This window comes from Indicator indicator, chromosome 42 (genome assembly GCF_027791375.1).
Source record: "Indicator indicator isolate 239-I01 chromosome 42, UM_Iind_1.1, whole genome shotgun sequence".
Taxonomy (NCBI): Eukaryota; Metazoa; Chordata; class Aves; order Piciformes; family Indicatoridae; genus Indicator; species Indicator indicator.
In genome coordinates this window covers 129,898-155,814 of record NC_072051.1, presented here as the reverse complement: position 1 = coordinate 155,814, position 25,917 = coordinate 129,898, and the positions used below count along the sequence as shown (strand labels likewise).

Below are 25,917 nucleotides of genomic sequence, written 5' to 3'. Positions count from 1 at the left end.
AGAGCATCTCACTGAAAAATATGCTTAAAAAAAAAAAGGAATTGTTCAGCTTACTTGCAGTGAAAAAAAGCTAGTACTGAAGGTCTGCGGTGGTAGAAACCCCCCCTCCAAAATCAACGGGGTGGTAGATACTTGCACATAAGTGGTCTAAAAAGCATGGATCTGTGGAGGCCCACACCACATTCACTCAGGCAGCCTCAGGGTTTATAAAGGTGCAGAATTATTTGTTACTGGGTAGTTTAGATTGTAGGTCTGGGCCTAGAAGACACAGAATCATAGAATGGTAGGAGTTAGCAGAGATCTTCAGAGATCATCCAGTCCAATGCTCCTGGCCAAGCAGGATCTCCTACGGCAGGTCACGCAGGAACATGTACAGGCTGGTCTTAAAAGTCTCCAGAGAAGGAGACCACAACCTCTCTGGGCAGTCTGCTCCAGAGCTCTGTCACCCCTCACACCAAAGAAGCTTCTCATGTTGAGATGGAACTTCCTGGGTTGCAGTTTGTGTCCCTTGCCCCTTGTCGTATCACAGGGCACTATTGAAAAGAAGTTGGCACCTCCCTGCTGCAGGCATGCTGTGCTGTGCTGTCCTTATCCATGCTGCCAGGAGTTTGGGATGGCACCTCGAAATGTGCCATAGATGGAGTTTGATTTCCAGGTTGCTTCTGTAACTGGAAGGCTGAGCTGGAAGAGGTGACCTTGGGCCACAACACTGGATATAAGCTACTGAGGAAATAAAACTACTTGTGTAGCTGAAGTTCTGCAGCTTGAGGATGCTGAGCTATGATGCATCATCTTAAAAAACATGAAATTATCAACCCCCTGGGTCAAAGGCTACCATCTTACTACAGAAACACTTCACACTAGGTCCAGAACCCAGAACAGGAGTTATGGATAATCCCTAGAGGGGGTTGTCATCAAGGTAAAACGAAGACTTTCCCTTAGAACCATAAAAGCTATTTTAGATACACTTCTGGAGTTCTTTGTAGGGGTGGTGTTTCCACACGTTCCCACACGCAGGAATGTGGCAACCATAGACAGAGGTTGGAGAAAGACACCATGAAGGTCTAGGTTAGACTGGAATATGGGATGCAGAAGGGTGACGGGCTGGACAAAACCCATTTGTGTTGAGCAATAATAAAAATTGTTAATGTATAAAGATGCCTCCCCGCAGAATTAGCCTCCTAATTCACTGCCACCACCATCGTTCACTTAATTTAGCAGCAAACAGGGACGTTGTGCCTGAGCACGGTGTTTGCTTTTGGCAGGCTTCACTTAGAGTTCCCAGTTCAACTCAAAACTGGGACGTTGGAGGCACAGCTGAAGTTTTGTGCTGCTTACATTTATTCTGCAGAAGAGGAGGCTGAGGGGAAACCTCATTGCTCTCTGCAGCTCCCTGAAAAGAGGCTGCAGTGAGGTGGGGTTGTTTTTTTCTCCTTAGTCTCAGGGGATAGAAGGAGAGGAAATGGCCTGAAATTGTGCCAGGGGAGGTTTAGGTTGGAGGGGAGGAAAAAACTCTTTGGTGCAAGAGTGGTCAGGGACTGGAACAGGCTACCCATGGAGGTGGTAGAGTCCCCATACCTGGAGGAGTTCCAGAACTGTGAGGCCATGACACCTGGGGCCAGGGTTTGATGGCCATGGTGAGGTTGGGTTGCTGGTTGGAGTCAATGATCTTAGAGGGCTTTTCCAACCTAAACAATTCTGTTGTTCTATTCTATGATTCTATTCAAGAACAGCTGCTCTCAAGCAGTCTGTAGCAAAGAACTTGAAGTGGAACTAGAGATCAAAAATACCACACACGAGCTCTTCCCTGCACTAGGCTGGGTCACAGGAGGCTGTGCCTTCTCCTTCCTCCATCATGTAACCTGGGAAATGTGCGGTCCCCCCACCAGAAGTTCTCTGCTCTGGCTGCTCAGATCCTTCCAAGCTACTTAAAGAGCACTCCTGCCTCAATAGCTCATCACAAGTGCTCTAACTCCTGCATAGCAGCAGGGAACACAATGAAATACTGTGAGCTCCTCTACATAGAATTGTGTCAGTTGGAAAAGCCCTTCAAGATCATGGGCTCCAATCATTCTCTAACTCTCCCAAGGCTGGTGCTAACCCATGTTCCTCAGCATCACATCTCTGTGGCTTTGAAACACCTCCAGGGATGGGGATTCAGCCACCTCCCTGGGCAGCCCATGCCAGGGTTTGAGAACCCTTTCAGCAAAGAAGTTTGTTCCAATGTCCTGGAGCAACCTGAGGCCATCAAGCAGGAGCTGCCCTTCCTGAAGCCATGCTGTCTGGGCCTGATCACCTGGGTGTCCTTCACATGCTGTGTCATGGCCCCCAAGTCCATTGATCTCCACTCGATACGCACACAGCAACAGAAATGTAACAAAACAAAATAGACTTTATTAAAATTAAGCATGTTAGCACCTCAGTGTAACCTGGAGAAGCTGACAAGTCCAGCAGGTAACCAGTCTGGCAGGCCAAGTGGCTGAAGGTCCTGAGGTGCATTTCAATGGTAGAAAAAGTACCATGAGCATCACCACAGGCACCTGCTCCAGGATGCACAACCAGCCTCCATCAGCAGAGACCTTGTGCTGCCTCTTGCCTCGATGGGACCCTGTGGATCTGCTAGACCAGTTACATGTGTCAAACCAGGTGGTGGAGCAGGTATCTGCTTTCCCATCAAAGAAAAAAAACAACCCAACAGCCCAGCCCAACAACAACAGAAATGAAATGGCTGCTGACTGGACTCACAGGAAGATCGGGATACCACAGAGCGGGAGGGAAGAGATACACATCAGAGTGGAGAAAATAAATTAAAATGAAAATCATGGCAAATACTTAGCAGGTGAGTGGGCCTGCAGAGTTCTCTCAGGCAGCCATCCAAGTCGGTACACACGCCAAGGGAACGCTGGCCCTCCAGTGCCACCAGCACAGGGGCCCTGTGACAGCAGGAGGAACCTCTGCTGCCAAATCCCAGCCCATGCTGTCCACGCAGCCCATCCAACACGATGAGCTGCAGAGTTCCACCAGAAAGTACAATCTTTCAAACTAAAGACACTTCCATACATTTAGAAAATACTCCTAAAAGATGTAAGCAGAAGGGACGTTCCAAGCCCCGCAGGCACCGTGCCTGTAGGGAGACCACCCCGCAGGCCAAGGGGAGCCTGGGCACTGCTCCCTTGCATCTGATGTGGGCACACTCTGGGAACTGTCTTGTTTCCGACCTCCATCGCTGCTGTGGCCGTACCCCAAGCACAAGGTGCACCGGATATGCTTCTCCTCCTCCAAAGTGCTGAGGTATCTGCTCCACCCATGACCCCAGGAGTACACATTCAAGCCTTGCCACCCTCACTCCACCCTTCCCCTAGCCAACCTTGGTTTGGTTTCTTGTTGCTTGGAGCAAGGGGATGAAAGCTGGCTAGAAACAGAAAGTACACAATCATTCCACAGAGCTTTGTTACGATACTCTTACATTGGGGGGTCAAACACACAAGCAGGTTTCGGTGAGGGCTTGCCTAATGCATTGATGGTTAGTCATGCCAACTAGTTCAGGGTTAGACAGCAAGGATTTGCAGCTGCTGCAGGGAGACTCACTGCACTTCCCTCTCATCCCGCTTCTTGGAATGAAAGCCAAGGATTTACATTCCAACACATTTCCTAGCCCCCATTTCAGGAGAGGGAGTTCTTAAGCCAATGAGATAAACCATAGCCATCAGATGCCACCAGGCCCAGCCTGTCAATCCTCACTAGTGCTGAGAGCATCTGTAAGGGACACGCAGGGTCTGTGGGAAAGCAGAAACTACATCGAAAGAGAGCAGTCTGTAACCAGGGGGCTCCTTCCCACTGCATGGCCTCAGTCTGATAGGGCATCAGCAGCTTAGTGAAGAAACACAGCACCCTGGGAGGCTCCCTAAAGCTGTCCTCGAGCCTCTGCCAGGCGAGGCCAGCTGCCACCATTGCCGCTCCTTCCTCTGTGGGGTATGCTGCCAACTGTGCTTCCAGACACGCCTTTCTCCAGGGGTAGTATTGCTGCTAGCACACTTGACACAGAGCTAGTTTCTTTGCTGAAAATAGATCCCCCACATCTGCTTCGTGGTGCCTTGGGTCCCCCCATCGACACCCACAGAAGTGCTTTCTGCTGCCGGCGGTACGGGGAGGGTGAGGATGGGCCCGGTGCAAAGGGGATACTGACCGGCACCCGCAGTGCCAGCTCCGGGGTGAGGATGGATCAACAATGGGGCTCGGCAGTGAGCTGGCGGCAGCCGGGCGGGAGAATCCACTGGCGGGGGTTTGCTCGGCAGGGGGCTGCTTCGGCAGGGCAGAGGCAACGGGCAGCGAGAGCCGGGGAGGGCTGGAGGGTCGCGTCGCAGCCCAGCCCCGTCTCTGCTCTGTCTGGACACCTCACCGAGGGCGGTGGAGAGCCCCGGGCCGAGTCGGGCCCCGGCAGCCCTCAGAGACCGTGACGCTTGCGGTTACCGGCGCCGGCGGCGTGGAGCAGCCGGTCCTTCACTCGTATCTCCTCCCGGAGCTGGGCCTCGGACAGGCGCAGGCGGCGGATGCTGCCTTTCATCTCCTTCATCTTCACCTCCAGCAGGGCGATGATATCGCGCTGCTCGTTCAGCTTCCTCAGCAGCTCCTCCGACGTGGTGCCCGACGACAGCGAGTACGAATGGTCCGGGGGGCCACCCTCCAACGGGCCGTCCTCCCGTGCTGCTGCCGATAGCCTGCCAGGCCCGGGCCCAGGCCCAGCGGGAGCCCCGGGCCCGAGCTCCACCTGCACCGTCAGGTCGATCGGCTTCACATCCTCGGCCGCGCCCCCTGCCGGGGCCTCGCCGCTGCCGGCGGCACCGGGGCTCTGCGATGCCGCGGCGGCGGCAGCGGCGACCGGGCGGGGGCGGCGGGCCGCCCTCTGCGCCTTGCGTTCGTTAACGCCGCGGAGCGGGAAGATGGTGGGGACCCGCACCAGGTAGGACTTGCGGCCGCCCTGGAAGTGCTCGCTGCAGACGCGGTGGCCTGTGGTGGGCTGGAAAGTGCTGAAGCAGCCGCTGACGCCCGCTCGGGAGACGTTCTTCAGCCAGAGCCGCCGCAGCTCCTCGTCCTTGGGGAAGGTGTAGAAGTGCAGCGCCTTGTCGCGGTGCGAGTTGTTGTAGCAGCCCGGTACGCAGCAGGTGAAGCCCGGCATGGCGGGGCCGGGGCAGGGGGCGGGGACACACACCCTAGGGCTGCCCCAGCGGCGGGCAGAGCGGGCGCGGGGGACCCCCGCCGAACTACAGCTCCCACAAGGCCAACCGCGGCCTCTCGCCGCCCGCCGCCGCCGCCCGTCGCCGCGGCCGCACCGGAACTACGCGGCCCACAATGCACCGCGTCGGCGGCGCCGCGCCGGAACTACCCGCCCCACACTGCGCCGCGCACCCGCGCGAGGCGCGCCGCCTCCCGCTCCCGGTGTGCGTCACCGTCACGCGCTCCCTCACGTCAGGCGCCGAGCCGGGGTCTCGCGAGAGGTGTCAGGCGCGAGGCGGCAGGCGAGAGGCGCGCGGGGAAACGGCTGTCGGCGCCATGGCTGAGAATCGCTCCGCGGCCTGCCGCGGGAACAGGCGCAGCTGGCGTCTCTCGGTGCGGGCAGAAGCCGGGGCGTGCGGAGGGGGGCGGAGGGCAAGGCAAGGGAAGGGGAAAGGGAAAGAGAAGGGGAAATTGAAGAAGGGAAGAACCCCTGTCCCCGGGTGTCGCCCCTGTCCCCGACGACCGCCTGGCGTTGCCTGCCTATTCCCATTGTGTGCAAGGCAGAAGCGACGCTGCTGGAGCGGGGACCCGGGAGCCGGGGGCAGGGAACGCGCCGTAAGACGCCTTTAGACGTGGAAGGTAGGCCGGAAGGCTTGCGTTGGCTGCTCAGCAGAGAGCCAGTGCCCTGGCAACCTGGCACTTCCCGTATGGTTTTTTTTTTTGTTTTTTTTTTTGGTTGTTTTAGGTCAGGGCTGTGAGGGAACAAAGCCCTGGACTGCTCTTTATGTCCCCTCAGGCTTGAGAGCTGTGCACTAGGGTGACAGATCAGTGTAGTTGTCTGCTACCCAGCGGTGAAGTGCCAGCATTGTCAGAAGGCAAACGTGCATGGTTGCTTTGGGGGGATTCGGAAGATGCTATATGTTGGCCACCTCATGGGTTTGTTAGAAGGTGGGTGGTGAATGCTTTTGATGTTCAGATTCACCTTTAATGATGGATGTATGACTTTGGAACTGCATGTCTGTTATTCTTCAGGCTGTGTCTGGCTCAGGAAAGAAGAATAATTCTGGCAGACAGAGTTTAGTGAAGCCTAGACTGACTGTGCTCCCTAACCCTGACAATGACACTCCACGGATCATGCTCAAGAGAATCATCCAGACCCGTAAGTACCTTTTTTTTTTTTTTTTCCCAGGCAAACAGAACAGAATTTTGGTTGGGTTGGGACCTGGAGGTGTTCTTTTGGAGCCTGTTCATATCATGCTATGTGGAGGAGAAGGCCAGACCACTGTGACCGATGTAAATGAGGAATGCTCCAGGGCTGGCTGAATGAGGTAATGGTCTGTCTCCGAGGCTAGGTTTTATGCTGATTAAATTATGATAAACTCTTAGTCTTCATGTGAGCCAATATGAAGAAGTCCTCTTCACTCAGTCTTTTCCTGATGGGCAAGTGTCTCACCTTTGTGCCACCCTGAGCTGTAGGATCAGGGCCTCTGGAGAGATCTTAGAGCAGCCTTCCAGTACCTGAAAGGGGCCTACAGAAAGCTGGAGAGGGACTTTTGACAAGGGCTTGCAGTGACAGGACGAGGGACAATGGCTTTGAGCTGGCAAAAGGGAGATTGAGACTGGAGTTGAGGAAGAAATTCTTTGGAGTGAGGGTGGGGAGACACTGGCACAGGTTGCCCCAGGAGGCTGTGGCTACGCCGTCCTTGGAGGTGTTCCAGGCCAGGCTGGATGAGGCCTTGAGCAAGCTGAGCTGGTGGGAGGTGCCCCTCCCCATGGCTAGGAGGATTGGAATTGGATGATCTTTAAGGTCCTTTCCAACCTAGGACTCTGTGTGTGTAAATCCCAGAGGCATGAGCTGTTGCAGTCCTCAGCTTGGCTCTTCTGTAGCACAAGGAACCTCCATGCCACCACTGCTTTTGTTACTGTACGTGCCAGCTTCCCTAGGAGTAGAACCCAAAGAGCTCTCACCAGGCTTGATTGTGACCCATGAATAAATGCAGTTTCTGGGATGCAGCATAGATTTGATGCTTTGCTGCACTTTGGATTTCTGGCTGGATTGCTCATGGAAAGAAAATGTTTTGGTTTGTTGGCAGAACCGCAAGTTTCACCTCTAGCGCTTCAGATAGCTAAGCATGAAGGAACAGAAAAAGCTCAAGCAGAAGTCCCCTCGAAGAGGGTTTCAAGCATGTAAGTAAGGTTTTCAGTTATTGCTGTTGTTTTTCACAGTACCAGGGACAGCTGCAGTTCCCAGTAGGGCTGGCAGCGGAATTTGTCCACTTCCGAGTGATCAGAACTGTGTTCTGTCAGGTGGGGCTTCCAGAAACACCTCTCCAACTTTTGAATGGCTTAAGAGTCACTGGGGCTGAGGGATTGAAAAGTAAATCCTGCAGGTTTGGGCATAGTCCCCTTCTTACATGCAGACAAAAGTACCCGTGCCAGGTTCTAAAACAGGAGCTCTTGGCTCTCCCCAAGGCTGTGTGCTGGGCCAGAACGAGTGTTGCTTCCTGTGCTCAGAGCACAGGCTGAGGTAGCTTTTGATGGTGTTGCTCCTTCTTGGTTGTCCTTGTTATGGGCTGTTTGGGGTAAATTCCTTTCCTCATGGAGGTTTGGAGTTGAGGCTCAGCTACTTTTATTCGTGTTTAACCTCTGTCAAATAGTGCTGACTGAACTGGAGAGGCTGACTCCCACCTTGTTACGAGGAGGTCAGTAGTGCTGGTAGAGCTTAATTTCCTACAGCCACTTCAGTCACAACACTCCTGCAAGTTCATGCTTCCTGCAAAAGAAACTCTTGTAAATAAAGTGATTTGTTTTGCCTTCATGGCTAAACTTGCTGTGCTGACCATAAACGAGGTCAGGTAACACATTAAACAAACTTCTCACTGATTCTTGGGGAGAGGGAGGAACATCTGAGTTATCTGTAGGTGTGGCAGCTTCTAGCTTCTTTTTTGGTTTTGTTTTTAATTGAAAAAAGATGAGGATTATTGTTTTAGTTCCTTGGTTTTGCTTGTAGCTCTCAAATGTCTTTGGATGTGCCTCTCATCAGCCTTTCCTGAATGAGAAGCTGGTTGGATCTTAGCAGGGGGTTGCATTCCATGTTAGCTGGTTGTTGAATTGCAGCACGTAGAGACTTTTTTGTTTAATTTCTTCCTTCCTCACTACCTTCCTTCAGCTGAGCAGGACTTTCATGATTTTTGGGGAGCCCCGCTTGCCCTGGTTACAGAGATAGATAGGAAAACATGAGCCATTTTCCCCCTGCTGCTTTACATTTATTCCCCATTATTTTATCACCTTCTGGAGGTGTCCAAGGCTTGGCTGGATGGGGCCGTGAGCAACCTGGGCTAGTGGGAGGTGTTCCTGGGCTGTGGCAGGGGGGTTGGAACTGCATGATCTTTCAAGTCCCTTCCAACCCAACCCATTCTAGGATTCCATGAAATATCTGAGGGGTGGCTGTCAAGAAGAAGGGGTCAGCCTGTTTGCAGTGGTGTCCTGTGATAGGATGAGGGGCAACAGACACAAACTGGAACCCAGGAGGTTCCATGTGAGCATAAGGAGAAACTTCTTTGGTGTGAGAGTGCTGGAACCATGGGGCAGGCTGCCCAGAGAGGTTGTGGAGTCTCCTTCTCTGCAGAGCTTCCAAACCCCCTGGCCTCAGGACCCTTCTGGACACATTCCTATATGACCTGCCCTAGGAGATCCTGTTCTGGCAAGGGGGTGGGACTGGATCATTTCCAGAGGTGTCTACCTTTACCATTCTGTGATTCCAAGCCCCTTAATTCTAATGCTTATACTCTATGCAAATGCTCTAAGAAATGGAACTTGGCTCCATTTCTGAGTGTAGAGAAGGTGTTTTGTGAGGGGCAAAGAGCCATAAAGGTGGTCCCCTTCCCATTCTGGCTGGGTTGCAGCCCTGGGTATTGCAGCAAAGGATCCAGAACAGCATATCCACTGAGTGCAGGAGGGTACTGCTCAATTACTCCATGGCATGATGTGGAACAGTGGCAGCATTTCACCCCCTGAATGTAACCTTCACCACAGGGGATTTGTGGAACTTCTCAGTGAGGGGGGAAAACACCTCAGAAGCTTACTTCTGATCCTGAGCCGGTGCCTGACTGGGACATGTGGTGTCTGTTCCCTGTGCTTTGTGACACCTGAGAGTGTTTCATGATGGTGGCCCTTTCATTTGCACTGTAGCCAATGACTAAGAGAAGAGAGATGTGAAGCTTGTCCAAGCCTTTACTCTAACCTACCCTTTCTCAGCCCTGTAGTTTGGAATACACATTCAGGTTTTGCTTCTGCTTTGACCCATTCCTGCATTTGCTGAGCTGGTCACCTCTCAAGTTCCTTCCTTCTGCAGCAAGGACAAATAATTTTAATTTAGTTTTCAGGCAGAGGGACCTTTCTAGCACAGCTAAATGGTGATGTCCTTTGTTAAAGGTGTGGTTTGTGTTGGCAGGGGGGGAATGCAGCTGCCAGACCTTCCTGAGGACACACAGGTCACCACTTTCCACATGGCTAAGAAGAGAAAGAAGTTCAGCATTTCTGAATTTGAGAAAGCAGCAGACAAACGACTTCCCCAGAAGCAAGGTAAGGCCACTGTCAAAAATTACCTGGTCTAACACTGCCTGTGCTGCCAAACCAATTTTCTTGTGCTACAGTTTAGTTCTTAGGAACATCTTGACTGGGCAGTTGTGTGCTTGGAAGCAGGACTGCAGTGGTACAGGGAGGATAGCAGAGAAGGTAAAACCCCTCCTACCAATTGGAAAATGAGTCTTTGGCGGCCAAGTTACAGGCTCTGTCCTGACTGTAACTGTCATAGCCCTGCAGCAGGCTGCCCAGAGAGGTTGTGGAGTCTCCTTCTCTGCAGAGCTTCCAAACCCCCTGGCCATTGTGACCCTGGGCAAGCTGCTGTGGGTGCCTCTGTCTGCGTAGGAGGTTGGACTTGGATGATCCCCAGAGGTCCCTTCCAGCCTCCACCAGGCCTCAGCCTGATTGAGGGATTCTTGAGTATTTTTCAGCTTTGAGTTTTGAAGTGTCTCCAAAAGGAGCATTCCAGAACCTTGCAGGTAGAAGCAGCTGCAAACTTGTTGTTGCAGTTATATCACATAAAGCTTTTCTTGGAGAAGAAAGGGTCTTGTTTTAATAAAGAACTAACATTTTCTGTTGGAATAAGTCTTCCCTTCAAACATAACTTTGCAAAAGGGATGATTCTGACTCTGATTTTAGTTACAGTTTAACAGAAGCCTCACCATGGTTTAGGCCCCCTCTTGGCAGTAGGGACTGGAGGGACTGAGGCTGGGATTCAGCTCCCGACTGGAGACACTGATATCTCATTCTGGTTCCAGGTGTTGTGTGCCTTGTGTACAAGGGGTAACTGAAGTCCTAAAGGGCAGGGGAGGTCTAGTGAGAGTAGGTCTAGGCAGAGGGCTGTACAGGGTGACTCAGCTCACCCTGGAGTAGACAACTGTTCTTTGTTCTTGTCTGTGGTAGCAGCGTAGGTACCTGGTTTGAATATTTTCATCTGGAGTTGAATCCAGCCCCAGCTCACCTGTGGTCAGATAATGGACTTGTCCATCTTCAGCCTGTTGTTCTGAGGTATGAGCAGCTCTGGGAGATCAGAGCAGGCAGTGCATACTTTGGTGTTTTCTGAGCATGATTATGTCTCTGCTCTCCAAGTGTTGAACCTTTTGGACTCTGTGAGTAGAACAGCTTTGAGTTACAGTTTCACCAGCAATCTGTGGAGTAGTTTCCTGTACTCTAAAGCTTTTAGGTACTCCACTGTTTGGTTTGGATTGCTGAAGGATGGTTGTGTTGGAGGCCCTAACCTAGCATCTTGCTGTACTGTAGTAAGAGTAGTATCAAGTGAGGGCATGTGACATACTGACTGTTCTTTGCAAGAAGTGTTTTATTGCCCTTCCAGATGTTAGAATTCTAGCAGGCAGCTCTGACACACAGAGCAGGTCTGAAGTGAACCTGTCACCTGATTCTGTTCTCAGCCAGGTGGGACTTTGGGGGGTTGTAGATGTAGAGAGAGGGAGAGCTGTTGGGTAGCCTGTAGCCTGTGGTGCAGGTGGGGGTTCCCAGCTGGTCTCATTTCTCAGCTCATGTCTCTCCATCTCTTTCTAGCTCGGTCAACGTTGGACAGCACTGCTTTGGCTCGGTGAGTTTAACCTGATCAGGCTATCCTAGCCATGGCTGCTTGATTCATCACTTCTGCAGTGGTGAAGCACAGTTTAGATGCCTGGGTCTGTGACAAACACCTTGGCTAGCACCAGCCCAGTCCTCTCCCATGCTGGTGGTGGAGTTTGAAGGTGTTGCTCTATGTCCCTTGTTCTTTTCAGAAGCTGTGACTCTGTGCTGTGTGCCCAGGTTGGTCTAGCTTGTGTTGCTGCTACTGCTCCTCTTTGTACGCATTAGGGGCGTTTGTTTTCTCCTTGCGTTCTCATATTTCTGACAACAAATCAGTACACAAAACTCCTTAGAGCATTGTCCCTGCCTGTTCACTGCACCTATGCAGTCTTTAGCCCAATCTTCCTGGACTCAAAAAGAACTTTACCAAGTCTGAGAACTTCTTTTCCTGTGTTGCCTGTGTGCTTTGCTGGATCCTGGCCAAGGTTAGCAATTATTTAACCCTTCTCTCTGCAGCCCTTGCCTGTGGGCCCCCCATAAGGTGGGTCATAGGACTGTATTCTGCACTTCCTTCCTTTGAATCCTTTGGGCTGCCTAGAGAGAGGGAGAGGAGAGAGCTGACCATGGCCAGTCTCTTCAGGATGCAAAATCTGGATGGGTAGATGCATCTTTTCTCCTCCTACCACTCTGCTATCATCTAGAGGACGTCTTTACACTCAAACATTTGTTCCTTCCTGCTCCCCTCCCTTTTTTTTTCGTGGGGAGGGTTGTTATTTAAAGCCTTTAAAATTCCTGAGCCTTTTGTCAGCTGTGTTGTTGCAGCCCTCTTCAGGCAAGAAGCTGCAGAACAGTCCCGAAAAGAACCTGGAGATGAGCCAGCCCTGAGCGCTGCCAGCCCAGCCCCAGCCTGTCCTGGGCTGATCCCCAGCAGTGTGGGCAGCAGGGGCAGGGAGGGGATTGTGTCCCTCTGCTGAGCTCTGCTGAGACACCCCCTCCCCCCCCGCCGCTGCAGTGCTGGGGCAGCTCTGGAGTCCTTAGCACAGCACAGACAGGGACCTGTTGGAGCAGAGCCAGAGGAGGCCACAGCAATGCTGGCAGGGCTCTGCTGTGAGGCCAGGCTGAGAGAGTTGGGCTTGGTCAGCCTGGAGAAGAGAAAGCTCCAGGGAGACCTTCTGGTAGCCTTTCAGTGCTGGCAGGGGCTTCCAGAAGAGCTGGGGAGGGAGTTTTTACACAGGTATGGAGTGACAGCACGAGGGCAATGGCTTGGAGCTGGAAGAAACTGTGTTTGGGGTGGATTCCTCCAGCTAAGGGATTTGTGAAGTGTCCCCCTGTTAGGGTCACTGTGTCTGCAACCTGAGGGTAAAAGGAGAGTGTGCAGGTTGGGAATTGTTTCTCCCCTCCCCTCTGTGCAGGTCTCTCCATGTGTCTGTGGGGTCCCTGGTCCCTGTGGACCTGGCTGAGGAGCAGGGCCTGCAGCGGAGGCCGAAGCAGCGCAGAGCCATTGACCTGGAAGCCTTTGAAGCCGGAGTGGAACAGAACATGCTGAACAGAAAAGGTCTCTTCTGCCTTCTTGTTCTGTCTTGGGAGGGAGGGCCTTTTGGCAGGTGGGGTTTGAAGCAGTGACTGAAGTGTGGTCTGTGTTTTACCATGTCAAGGCTACTTGCATGTAGCCTGGGAGACAGGATGGGAGTGAGACTGCTGTTGCAACTTTGCTTCTATGTGCTTAAACATGGCTCCACCCAGCCTGGTGATCTGTACCACAGGAATAATTTGGGATCATGTTCATAATTCTGGGTACTGGAAAAATGGTCTGGTAGAGGAGCATTTGCTGTGGAGAATGAGTAAAGCTTGGCTGTGGTCAGGTTCCACACTCTGCAAGCCCTGGGAGTAATTGTGTGTCCCCAGGACCTACAGCAGCTTTTCACATCAAACTTGTTTCACAACTTTTATCCAAACAGCACAGAGCCACCTCGTGGACTCACAGCTGGGGATGCACACAAGCGATGCAGAAACCATGCTGAGTACCACCAGGCTTTTTGTTCAGCCCCAGCTGGATGAGCAGAGCCAGAATAAGCTTTCTCCTCTCCAACTGCCATTGTTGGATTCCAAAACCTCACCATGGAGAAGCAAGAATTCTGGTGCAGCTCAAGAGGAAGCGAGGTCAGTGGGCAGCGTGGTGTCCAGTGTGGGCACAAATGAAAGACAGCTTCAAAGGCATTCTGAGGACTTAAGCCTTGATCATGAGCACGGTTGCAGAGTGACTCCAAAACCACCTTCAGACCAGCGAGAAGATCAGCAAGATCCCTCTCAGCAGAGTAACCCAGTGGAACAGCTTTCTCTTTCAGAGGAGGTGGTGGCTGCCTGTGAGTACTCTGAGCTAGGACTTGGGCTTAGCAAGTGTCATCTGTAACCACAGAATGGTTGAGATGACCTTTAGATGTCTTCATCTCCAACCTATTGCTTGGACAGGCCCACCTAGAGCAGGTGGCCCAGAACTTTGTTCTGGTGGCTTTTACACATTTCCAGGGTTGAAGATTGCAAATCCTGGGCAGCCTCTTCCACTGTTCAGTCACTCTCACAGTGCTTCCTTACCCTCAGACAAGGCCTCCAGTGCTCCAGTCTGTGCCTTTTGCCTCTTGTCCTGGCACTGGGCACCACGAACCAGAGCCTGGCTCTGCTGTGCACCCTCCTTTCTGTTACATGCATGTATTGAGGAGTTTCCACCCTGAGCCTTCTCCTCTCCAGACTGAACAGTCCCAGTTCTTTCAGCCTTTTCTCCTGGGAGAAATGCTTCATTGTCCTGGTGGCCTTTGCTGGACTCTTTCCAGTGTTATCTCTCCCTGGTACAGGGGAGCCCAGAAGTGACACTGTAAATTGGTCACAAATAAGGTGAGATAAGGAGACAATGTGCAGGAGCTGTAGGCAGTTAAGAGGAGTCTCAGGAGGTTACTAGTCTACGTCTTTATCCTGGTGAGGTCATTCTGTGTCACAGCTAATGCCTTCCCTGTCTTCAGGGCCTTACAGATCCCTTGCACCTCCCTGGTGTTCACCTCCTTGATCACTGGACCAGCACTCTCAAGTCCTGTCTCTGGCCAGTTTTCCCTGCTGTCTGATCTCTCGTTGCCCTGTAAGCACCTTGTCCTGGCTGTGAAAATGGCAGCACATTTCCCTCACGGTGCACAGACCCAAGGTGTGGTTGTAACCCCAAAATGCTCTCTTTGGTCACCCTGGGGCAACCAGCCAGGATCTGATGTACTAAGAGCTTCATGCAGGTCTTCAGTCGAAAGTCTCTGTGCTCCATCAACTATGGACAGCTAAAGTCTCTTTTTAGTGTAATTTTAATATGATCCTTTGTCAGAAGGGACAGAGTGATGGGTGTGCTGGTGTGGGATGCTGCTGAAGGCATGGAAAGCTTAGAAATGAATTAGCGCTTGGAGGAGTGCTGCACCATGCCCTGCCTCTGCAGGGTTGTCTGTGGCAAGCTGGCTGGGAAAGATCGTTTTGAAAGGACAAGAGATGAACAGACAAAGGTTAGTTGCCCTGAAGGATCCAATGGCAGGGACTTCTAGGACAGGTGGGTAGATAAGGTGGAAAAAAATGTGGAGAATGTGGAGTAGGGGCCTGGATCAAAGGAGAGGAGGAGGAGGGGGTGGGAGCGGATGGTGAGGCTGCTGCAGTCTAAGCAATCCATGGCCATGGTTCATGGTGCATGGTTCTGCTGCTGCACCAGGGGGAGCTCATGTCAGGGCTGCTCCTCAGTGTGAGCTGCGAAATACTGGCAAGGACTCTCCCAGCTGGTTCCTAAGATAGCTGTGACCTCCCTGAGCTGTTCCAGGGACCGGAGAGCACTTTGTGCTGTGTTCCCCTCTCTGCTTGACTGGTTTTGCACTGACCAGGAGCTGAGAGAAAGATGCAAAAGTTACTTGGGGTGCATTAATGCATTAATTAATAGATGAAGCTCCGCTTTGCCATCCAGCTCAAGTGAATGCTTAGGAACCCCACTCACCCTAAAGCACAAGAGTTCTTCCAGCATGCCTCTGAGAGAAGTTTTGTCCCATACAATCGAAGACTTAGGTGTAAGCAGTGCAGAAGAGGAGCTGGCTGGTGCTGTCACCCCAGTGCAGCAGAAGCACATGTGCAGAGAGGGTAAGAAGTGCTGGCAGGGAGCTGGAGTATCTGAGCAAGCCCAAGAGTTTCTCAGGTGATTTGCAGGGTGAAAGAAAACTTCATTGTGCAATAGATGCTGGAGGTGATTTAATTCAGATGCATTTCCAGACTAGCTTTCTAAAAGCTCTGCCTCGTTCCCCTGCTTCCTTGTCAGTGTTTGCTTTGTCATGGTGACTGCCAGTGGAACAAAGGTTCATCAGTTTTGGTGGGTCCGTGGTGCCCCTGGTCAATCACTCTGTGTCCATTTTAACACTAATGATTTCAGCCCTGGTGACTGTTACACTCCAGTGCTAACCAGCATCTGGAGAGAAGGCCTCAGAAATTGCCCTTCCTTACAGTAATGTCAGCAGCAGCTGCAGAAGGTGGCAGGTGTTGCCCTGTTGTTCTGAATTCCAGACTCCAGTTCATGATCCTTTTCAAGGCTTTGCCAGTGTGCTTGGAATTATGTGGGTTTGGCTTTCCCAAGGCTTAAATACACTTGAACTTCCTTCGGGCAGTGTGGAAACAACAGTCTATATCAGCAGCAGTTTTATTACTGAAATTTGAAACAGAGCACTTGGAATCACAGAATCACAGAACTGTTTGGGTTGGAAAAGCCCTCCAGGATCATCCAGTCCAACCATCAGCCCAACCCCACCATGGCCACAGGTTCTGGAACACCTCCAGGCATGGGGACTCCACCACCTCCCTGGGCAGCCTGTTGCAGTCCCTGACCACTCTGGCAGCACAGTTTTCCTCCTCTCCAACCTGACCCTCCCCTGGCACAATTTCAGGACATTTCCTCTCCTTCTATCACCTGATCCTAGGGAGAAGAGACCAAGCCCCACCTCACCGTGGGGAGCTTCCTTGCCACTCCTCTCAGCTGTAGAGAGCAAGGAGCTCTCCCCTCAACAGCCCCAGGTCCCTTAGCAGCTCCTTGCAGTGCCTGTGAGGAACAGCTGGCACACACCAGGTGTATCAGCAGGATTGGTGCTGCTGACTTTTTGTGGTGCTAATACAGCTTTGTGTTGCAAACAATTCTTTTAGAGGAGGTCCTTCAGTTAGCAGAAACACTGCACCTCTGAACTGACTGGTGGAGCACTTTCTGTACACTGAATGACTAAAGACAAGGGGGGAAAAAGTGAATTGCAAGAAGTTTAAAAAGCAAAGCCTTGAGCAGTGTGGAGGAGAGGACTCAGCAAACAGCTCTCTGGCTCCCTGATCTGTCAGTGCAGAAACTACAGAGGAGCAGCCAGAGCTGGCAGCTGGTCCTGAGCCACAGGAGGTGTTGCTGCTAGCTACAGGTGAAGGAACAGGTCAACATTCACCTTGGATGTGCCCACAGCATCTGGTACCCCACTGTGAAAGGGCTGGAGCCCAGCAGGGATGCAGCAGTGTGGGAGATTCACTGCTGCCTCTGCTGTAGGTGGTATTGGTGTAGAGTGGAGCTTTTGTGTTCTGGCCACGAAGCTCCTAAATATTCCCCTGCCTTCAGGCACCATTTTGCCCTGCCTTGGTGCAGGGAACCCAATGTTCTGCTCAGTGAGATTGGCATTGCTGACTTTTGCACCACCTTTGCCAAATTTCCTTGTCTTCTTTCAGTCTGGGAGTTCCCAAGATTTTGACAGTTGTACTTTGGAATGGGAAAACTCCCAGTCACTGGAGAGAGGGAAAAATCCACTTCTAGAGCTTCTGGGCTCAGCCAGGATTTCCAGACCCTTCAGTGACAGAACTATGACAGTTCCCCGTAGGGTTTCTCCAGATAATGACTTGTGTGGGTTTCTGGGCTGGGTGGGTACAGGCATGTGGATTATAGATCTGTAGGGAAAAGGGCTGCTGGAGCACTCTGCAGTACTCTGCAGCACTTAGTAGCTGAAGTTTTTAAAGACATACAAATCTTGTGTCTATTTATTTCCGCTCATCCTGCCTGCCAGAGTCCTCATGAGGTGGTTAAAGGCACTGCTGGGTGCTCTCCTCTTTGTAGTCCAAAACATCTCTTCCAAAATGGTTTATTTAGAGAAACTGAGGAAACAGGGAGAAGAATCTGAGCACAGACTCCATTTGTTGTTAGAATTAAAGGTCTTAAAGACCAGTCTAGAGCTTGGGTCTCTCACAATCACCAGAAATGAGACTAGAGGTAGGGTTGGCACACCTAGAGGAGCTCTGCTTACTGAGCAGTAAAACTCCTTCACTGGGATCTGGCATGCACCCGAATGAGGTGGCTGCAGAGCCCACACAGGACAAGTTGTGCTTTTCTGTCTCAGCTTTTGGACAGGAACTGCATCTGCTCCCTTTATTTGCTCATAGAACCACAGAATGGCTCAGGGTGGAAAGGACCTCAAAGATCACCCAGTTCCAACCCCTGCCATGGACAGGGACACCCTGCACCAGCCCAGCTTGCTCAAGGCCTCATTCAGCCTGGCCTTCAACACCTCCAGGGAGGAGGCAGCCACAACCTCCCTGGGCAACCTGTGCCAGTGTCCCTCCATCTTCACTGCCAACAATTTCTTCCTCTCAGTTTCCCCTGTTACAGCTCAAAGCCGTTGTCCTTCGTCCTGGCACTTCCAGCCCTTGGCAAAAGTCCCTCCCCAGCTCTCCTGGAGCCCTTCAGGTACTGGAAGGCTGCTCTGAGCTCTCTCTGGAGCCTTCTCTTCTCCAGGCTGAACAGCCCAAACTCTCCCAGCCTGTGCCCACAGGGGAGATGTTCCAGCCCCCTGATCATTTGGTGGCCACCTCTGGGGTTGCTGAGTTTACTGATGAAGAAGTGTTAGCAGTGAAGTTATGCTGGTTGTTGCTTGGGGTTTTGTAGGTAAGCCTGGTGATAGGGTTTCCTCTTTTAGCTGCAGAGCATTGTGCAGGTGCTGGATCCTCTGAACGTCTGGGGAAGAGACTGAGCAAAGCAGCAGAAACACAGTTAGCTGCAGCACAGGTTTCCAGACCTGAACTGGAAACAGCCTCTGAACCCTGGGTTGAATGCTGGGCAAGTCCTCAGCTAATGCTGGCTTATCAAGCTGAAAGGCTGCATCCTGCTCAGGGGGCAGAGGAGATGATGCTGACAACAGTGCCTGGCAGTGTGTCCCTGTGGAAGGCTGAGTACGGTTTGCTAGTTGGGCTTCTAGAGTCAGGTAAAGATTGCTAACACTTGGAGACTTGAGTGTGGCGACAGATCAGGATCTTCCAGCTTTGTCTGAACTGCTGCATCTTCTCTGCTCAAGGTGCTGCACTGAGGCCTTGCTAAGAGGAGTTCTGAGATATAAATTCATAGTAAAGGGTGCTCATTGAAAATGAGGTCAGATCAAAGTTTCACTCAAACCTTCTGGGCTGCTTCTCTGCATTACCCAGTGCTGGGGTTTTGTGTGACCTCTTTACATCTAAATGGAGCAGAGGGAGAAGCTGAGGGCTGATGGCTGCTTCAGCACCTGAGTGTGTTGGCAACTGATTCTTGGAGGCAGTGCTGTCAGCACTGGCAAGATGGGCTTTGTCCTCAGGAGTGCCCTGCAACTTTGGCTGTGCTGCTTGTTTCAGGGATGTTTTTTTCTGCTTTGTAGCTCCAGAACGTGAGATTACCACAGGTGGTGGAGCTGCAAATCTGGGCAGGCCTTCTCTGGCTCCTTCCTCTGCAAAACCTGGGATGAAGCTCTTAAAGGAAGCTGTTGAACAGGAAGATATGCTCGAGGACCAGGCTATCATGGTAGAATCGTATAATCTGGAAGAAGAGTCTGCTGTGGATGAAGCTGAAGACCCTGAGAGTGAAGGTAAGAAAATGTTGTGGAAGAAAGCAGCTGGAGAAATGTCCCCTTGCTGTCTCTCAATAGATGAACTAACAAAATGTTCAGTCCATCAGATAGCGCAGGGGAAGATGCTGGCTGCTCCTCCTAGGGTCAGACTCTTTGTAACTGGCTCATCAGGTGCTTCAGGGACCTAGATGATCTGGTACTGCTGGTCCAGCATTAGGCTGGTGGGCTGGAGCTGGCAGGAGGGAAGCCCCCAGGCTGTGTGGCAGGAGCTGGGTGGGTAGAGCTGCAGCAGCCAGCTGCTGAGCTGCTTCAGGATGCCCTGAAGCCACAGCATGAGCACAGGTAGTGTGGCAGCTGCCCAGCTGTGTGGAGAGCTGCTGGGCTTCTGTCTGCTGGTGCAGCACTGCTTGCTGAAGGGACTCTAGAGTCCAGTTGCCCAAGTCCCTTTTTGTCCTCAGAGGTCTCCCTGAGGATGCCCTCATTTGTCCGTGCTGCAGACTACAAGCCACAGCTGTCAGCTCCGCCCCCTGCCAGACCTGCTGCTCCCAAGCTGTCAGTTCCACGTCCTACAAAGCCCTCTGCTTCCAGGTAAGTGTCAGCCACCTTCAGCTGTGGCCTGGCAGAGGTGTGGCTGGGGGTGGGTGTAGGTGCCAGGTGGGGAGGGAACTGAGCCCAGCTTTGGCAGCTCTTCTGTGCTGTGGCAGCTGTGGCAGGGAGTCAGTGCTCCTGAAGTCCTTAGTTTGTTCACTATCAGTTCTCTCTCTGCAGTTGTCCTCTTTTCTTGTGCTGAAGGCCAGCACTTTTTCTTAGGAGTTTGTTGATTGGAGCTGTGGCAGTGTGGGACACAGATGGCATTTCAGAAGAGGGAGAATTGCAGGATATGTTCCACTGGTCACATGAAATGACACATCTGTGGTGATGTTAGAGCCTAAAGCTGTGTGCTGTGGCCATGTGCTGAGCATAAATTGAAGCTCATCTAGAGGCAGAAGATGAACCTGTCCTCTGCATTACTCCAAATTAATTAATTAGCATTTTGTCACTCTTGTAACTGCAGATTGGGTGAATCATAGATTCACAGACTGGGTTGGGTTGGAAGGGACATTTCAAGGTCATCCTGTCCTATCCCTGCAGCCAGCAGGCACAGCTGCAGTCCCAGCCACAGCAGGTTGCTCACAGCCACAACCAACCTGACCTGCAGTGGTGCCAGCCAGGGGGCAGCTCCCACCTCTCTGGGCAGCCTGGGCCAGGCTCTCCCCACCCTCAGAGTCAAACATTTCTCCCTTCTCTCCACTCTCAATCTCCCTCTTTCAGTTCAAACCATCACCCCTTGGCCTGTCTCCACAGGTCCTGCTCCAAACTCTGTCCCCAGCTTTCTCAGAGTCCCTTCCAGCACTGCAAGGCCACCAGAAGGTGTCCCTGGAGCCTTCTCTTCTCCAGGCTGAGCAGCCACATAGGATGAAGCTGTGTGCTTCACCAGAGCCACTGACAGTGGCACTAACAGGGTCCTAGGGTTCAGGAGGAGTTTTCCAGTCCGTGGCTCTAGAGTTCTGTTTATTGAAGCAATAAACAAACCAGATTCTTTTGCCCTTCAGTGCTGTCAATAGAGGTGAAGCTTGCAGAAGGTGGTAGGTGATTGCTCTTGTCATAGAACCATAGACTCAGAATGGGGTGAGTTGGAAGGGACCTCAAAGATCATCCAGTTCCAATCCAATCTGCCCTCTTCCAGCTCAAAGTCATGAAGGGTAAAATACATTTAATGAATAGAAAAAGGAGTCTCTGGTACCTCTGCTGAAGTGGAACTGAACAAATGCGGATTTGTCTTGGTGTTTTGGACCAGGACATGCTCTTGTTACAGAGAGAGGAACATCCCAGTTCTTCTCTAGAGAGTGCAGGGCCTCACTGGTGAAGGAGGTCCATGCACTTGGATGCATCTTCTTTCTGGACTGTAGCAGACTGAGTGATTTCCAGGCTGTCCAGCTGTGCTGATGACAGTCCTGGGGCAGAGCTAGTGACAGGAGGATGCTGCACAGTAAGCGCACAACTTGTTTCTGCTTACAGAGCAGTCCATGCCTCTGAGTTCTGGGTTCAGTTCTGGGCTCCTCACTCCCAGAAAGACATGGAGGGGCTGGAGCAGATCCAGAGGAGGGCAACATAGCTGGGGAAGGATGTGGAGAACAGGGCTGGGGAGGAGCAACTGAGGGAGCTGGGGGTGTTCAGCCTCGTGAAGAGGCTGAGGAAAGATCTCATTGCTCTCTACAGCTCCCTGAGAGGAGACTGGAGCCAGGTGAGGTTGAGCTCTTCTCTTAGGGAACAAGTGATGGGACAAGAGGAAATGGCCTCAATTTGCTCCAGGTGAGGTTGAGGTTGGACATGAGGAACAATTTCTTCCTCTTGAGGGTCATCCAGGCCTGGCCCAGGCTGCCCGGAGTAGCAGTAGAGTCTCCATCCCTGGAGGGGGTTCAGAGCTGTGGAGCTGTGGTGCTGGGGGCCATGGTTTGGTGGTGCCCTGGCTGGGTTAAGGTTTGGAGCTGATCTGAAAGTTATGATTCTAGGAGGACTTAAGTCATGACTTGTTTTTGTCTCACATAAGCTTTTTCTCTGGGGCTGATCTCTTCTTCCTGACCCTGGGTTTCTGAGAGAAGCAGAGACTCAGATACCAGATGCACTGCCTCTGTGGGACTGGCAGGTCTCAGCCTGAGCTTCCAGGGCTTTCTCTTGGTTTCCACTTGGCTGAGTGAATCCAGACATTTCACTTCCCTGTTCCATGCCACAATGTTTCCTCTTTAGAACAGAAAACAAAAGACGTTTCCTTTGGGATTTAGGCTTTCTGTAGTGGGGAAAACATCCAAACCACAAAAGCTGCTCATTAGAACCCCCAGACCACCCAACCAAAAAACCCAAACCCCACAGACCTCCACTGAGCCTAATGTTTGTGCTGGTGCAGAGGTAAACTCTGCAGAGCAGGCTCTGCTGTCTGCAGATGCAGGGGTGGCTTGTGGGTGCCTCAAGCTTTGTGCCCTCCTGGAGAGTGAACACTGCAAGGAAAGAGAGAAACTGCATTAAGTGTTGGAGAGAACTTGAGTCTGCTGACTGCTTCTTACAGTGTGGGTGACCAGGCCAGCTGGAGGGCTGGGCAGAGGGTACCTCGTGAAGTTCAGCCAGGGCAAGTGTAGTGCCCTGCATCTGGGGAGGAGCAACCCCCTGCAGCAGGAAAGCTGAGGGGGACATGCTGGACACCAGCTCCACGGAGAAGGACCCCATGAGCTAGTGTGAGGTGTCCCTGCCCATGGCAGGGGGGTTGGAACTAGATGATCCTTGTGGTCCCTTCCAACCCTGACTGATTCTATGATTCTATGAGCCAGCAGTGTGCCCTTGTGGCCAAGAATGGTTTGCTGGGGGTTCACACATGGTGGTGTTCACTGCTGAAGTGTTTAGGATCTGGGGCAAGGAACCAAAGAACTTTGTCTCTTGAGAGGCAGTAGATGTCCCAGCCCTGGAAATACTTATAAGATGCCCACGAGCCAGCAATGTGCCCTTGTGGCCAAGAAGGCCAATGGAGTCTGGGATCTGTCAACAAGAGTGTGGCCAGCAGGGCAAGGGAGGTTCTCCTGCTGTTCTACTCTGCCCTGGTGAGGCCACATCTGGTGCCCTGGGTCCAGTTCTGGGCTCCCCAGTTCAAGGACAGGGAACTGCTGGAGAGTCCAGCAAAGGGCTACAGAGGTGATCAGGGCTCTTACAAGGAAAGGCTGAGGGACTTGGGGCTTTTCAGTGTAGAGAAGTCTGAGGGGGATCTCACCAATGCTGATCACAACTCAAAGTGAGCGTGTCAGGAGGATGGGACCAGTCCTTTTATCAGAGGTGTCACCAGTGACAGGACAAGAGGCAAGGGGCACAAACTGGAACATAGGAAATTCCATCTAAGGTGAGCAGGAACTTCTCTGCTTTGAGCGTGCTGGAGCCCTGGAGCAGGGTGCCCAAAGAGGTGGTGGAGTTCCCATCTCTGGAGTAATTCAAAGGTCACAGTCTGCTATGGGTGCCCCTGCTCTGGAGGGGAGATTGAACTGGATGATCTCCAGAGGTCCCTTCCAACCCCTGTCATGCTGTGATTGTTTTGGGACACCTGAGCCTGAGTTGATTCTCCCATGGTTGTAATATCAGGTGACCTGTTTGCAAACTGTATGTCATGGGCAATGAAGAGTTTGAAGAGCTGGGAGAAAGAATCCCAGCATGGTGGGGGTTGGAAGGGACTTCTGGAGACCACCCAAGTCCAACCCCCCTGCTAAAGCAGGGTACCCTCAGCAGCTTGCCTAGGGTCACAGTGGCCAGGGGGATTTGGAAGCTCTGCAGAGAAGGAGACTCCACAACCTCTCTGGGCAGCCTGCTCCAGGCCTCCAGCACCCTCACACCAAACAAGTTTCTCCTTCTGCTCAGGTGGAACCTCCTGGATTCCAGTCTGTGCCTTCTGCCCCTTGTCCTGTCCCTGGGCACCACTGAGCAGAGTCTGGCCCCATTCTCCTGACCGCTGCTCAAGATAGTTCTTAGCCCTTTATATTCAATATGAGGTTTGCCGAAACTCAGCTTGGTGCTCTCTGCTTCTTCCCTGTGGTTTTGATGTGTGAGTAGTCTGCTTCCCAGTGCCCTGGTTTGAGTTGCCCTAACTCTTGGTACCCCTCAAAGGTCCTCCCTGGAGCCGCAGCAGGCTAAGCTGGTTGTGAAGAGCTCAGGAGCATCACGAAGGAGACCTCGTGAGGCTGGGATCATAAGCAGTTGGGTGAAGAAGGTTTTCAGCCATTATGCCAAGATGCCAGTGGCCAGAGAAGCCTTCAGAATTGTGGAGAAATGGTAAGCAGCAACAAACCGCTCCTCCTCCTGCTGTTTGTAGTCTATTCATCTCTCTCTTGAAGTAGCAAACCTGTCAGGAAGCGCTGCAAGATGACAGTGAGCAGCTCCTGTGCAGCCTGCTGCACAAAGCTCATCTGCTCCACAGCCTGCTTTGATTTCCTAGAACCCTAACTGTTGAGGTTGGAAGAGACCTCTGATATCACCAAGTGCAGCCACTCGCCCAGAGCTCCCACTGCCACCACTGCTGCTGAGCCACCACCACTGAGCCACCTCCCTCAGCACCACATCCAGGCAGCTTTTAAACCCCTCCAGGGATGGGGACTGCACCACCTCCCTGAGCAGCCTGGGACAGTGCCTGAAACCTTTGCTTGAAGGAATTGTTCCTCATGTCTGATCTGAACCTCCTCTGGCACAGCTTGAGGCCATTTCCTCTCATCCTGTCACTTGTTGCATGACAGAAGAGTCCAACCCTACCTAGCTCCAGCCTCCTGTCAGGGAGCTGTAGAGAGCAGTGAGGTCTCCCCTCAGCCTCCTCTTCTCCACACTAAACCTCCCCAGCTCCCTCAGCTGCTCCTCCCAGAACTCAATTCCCTCTTCAATCCTCCCTCAGCTCTGAGAGATACTTCAAGCAGCTAAGCAATGATCTGGAAGCTTATGCCAACCATGCAGGGAGGAGGACAGTGGAGATGGCTGACCTGGAAGTCCTCATGAGGAGGTAAAGGGTTGTTAGAACCTGGAGTGGTGTTTGGTGCCCCAAGACTGCTGTGGCCAGGGCGTGTGTCAGTGTTTCCAGTGACTGGGGTGTCCTGGGGTGTGCTCTGCGTGATGTCTCTTGGCCTCCTGTCCCAGGAGGGCATTTGGAACGTGGGCTTTGTACTTTGGGATAATGGTGGTGCAGGAGGAGGTGGTGAGGAGTTGGGAGTGCAGGAATTGTCTGAGGAGCAAGAGGAGGGGGAATGTGTGCAAGGTGAAGCAGTTATGGCTGGGAGGTGAGTGGTAGAAGTAGCAGGGTGGTGGCAGGTGTGAGGCTGGGCTGCACATTTGCAGGCCTAAGGCAGCTCTTGGCTGCGAGTGCTTGCAGCTGAAGTGGCCCTGGGCATTTCCACCTGTCCTGCTGCCTGCCCTCGCTGCCCCCTGCCAAACATCAGAGCCACAGAACCACTTTGGTTGGAAGAGATCTTTAAGATTGTGGAGTCCAACCAGTAACCCAGCACTGCCAGGGCACTGAATCATCTTCATGGTCCTCCTCTGGACCTGCTTCAACAGGTCCATGTCCTTATTGTGTTGGGGGATCCAGAGCTGGGCACAGTACTGTTTGGTGTTATCAGAGCAGAACGGGGAATCACCTCCCTCAACTTGCTACCCAGGCTGCAGGAATGTCACTGCAGGAGCACTTCAAAACTTCACTCTGCTGTGAAGGTTGAGTGGAAACCCTTCTCACTAACACAACTCTTTCTCTGCTGTCCCCTCTGCACAAAGACAGGGGCTGGTGACAGACAGGGTGCCGATGCAGGTGCTGATAGAGCGTCACCTCCCTCTGGAGTACAGGATGCTCCTGATCCCTGTGGCTGTGAGTGGAAACAAAGTGATCCCCTGCCAGTGAGTGTGCCCCTAGGTCTGGGAAGGTGGCCTGCTGCCAGAGCCTCCCTGGAGGTTCTCCTGTGGAACTGCTCTATCTGATGGGTCTCTACCAGTAAGCAGTGTGGCATTGATGGTCATTGTTCCCCTGAGCTGCTGCTGTGGCTGTCCCAGCAGCCTGCTGGATCTCACCAACTGGTGTTGCAAGCAATTTGCCTGGCCTGCCTTTTCTGTGTTACCTGTGAGCACCTGTACAGCTCTGATGAATAAAATG

The 25,917-nt window shown here is 52.4% G+C and overlaps 2 protein-coding genes across 2 annotated transcripts; one reads left to right on the top strand and one right to left on the bottom strand.

The window, feature by feature from the left end:
• Window positions 1-4,444: 4,444 nt before the first annotated feature.
• THAP11 (THAP domain containing 11) lies at window positions 4,445-5,176 on the bottom strand. The gene has a single exon (XM_054397191.1). It carries the CDS (start codon window positions 5,174-5,176, stop codon window positions 4,445-4,447), a length of 732 nt encoding a protein of 243 aa, XP_054253166.1.
• A 1,142-nt stretch (window positions 5,177-6,318) lies between these two features.
• CENPT (centromere protein T) lies at window positions 6,319-25,917 on the top strand. Its single transcript, XM_054397190.1, has 11 exons — window positions 6,319-6,373; window positions 7,308-7,401; window positions 9,668-9,798; window positions 11,338-11,371; window positions 12,753-12,895; window positions 13,299-13,703; window positions 19,035-19,241; window positions 19,682-19,811; window positions 23,901-24,065; window positions 24,676-24,780; window positions 25,545-25,917. Exons 1-11 carry the CDS (start codon window positions 6,349-6,351, stop codon window positions 25,666-25,668), a joined length of 1,563 nt encoding a protein of 520 aa, XP_054253165.1. The 5' UTR covers window positions 6,319-6,348; the 3' UTR covers window positions 25,669-25,917.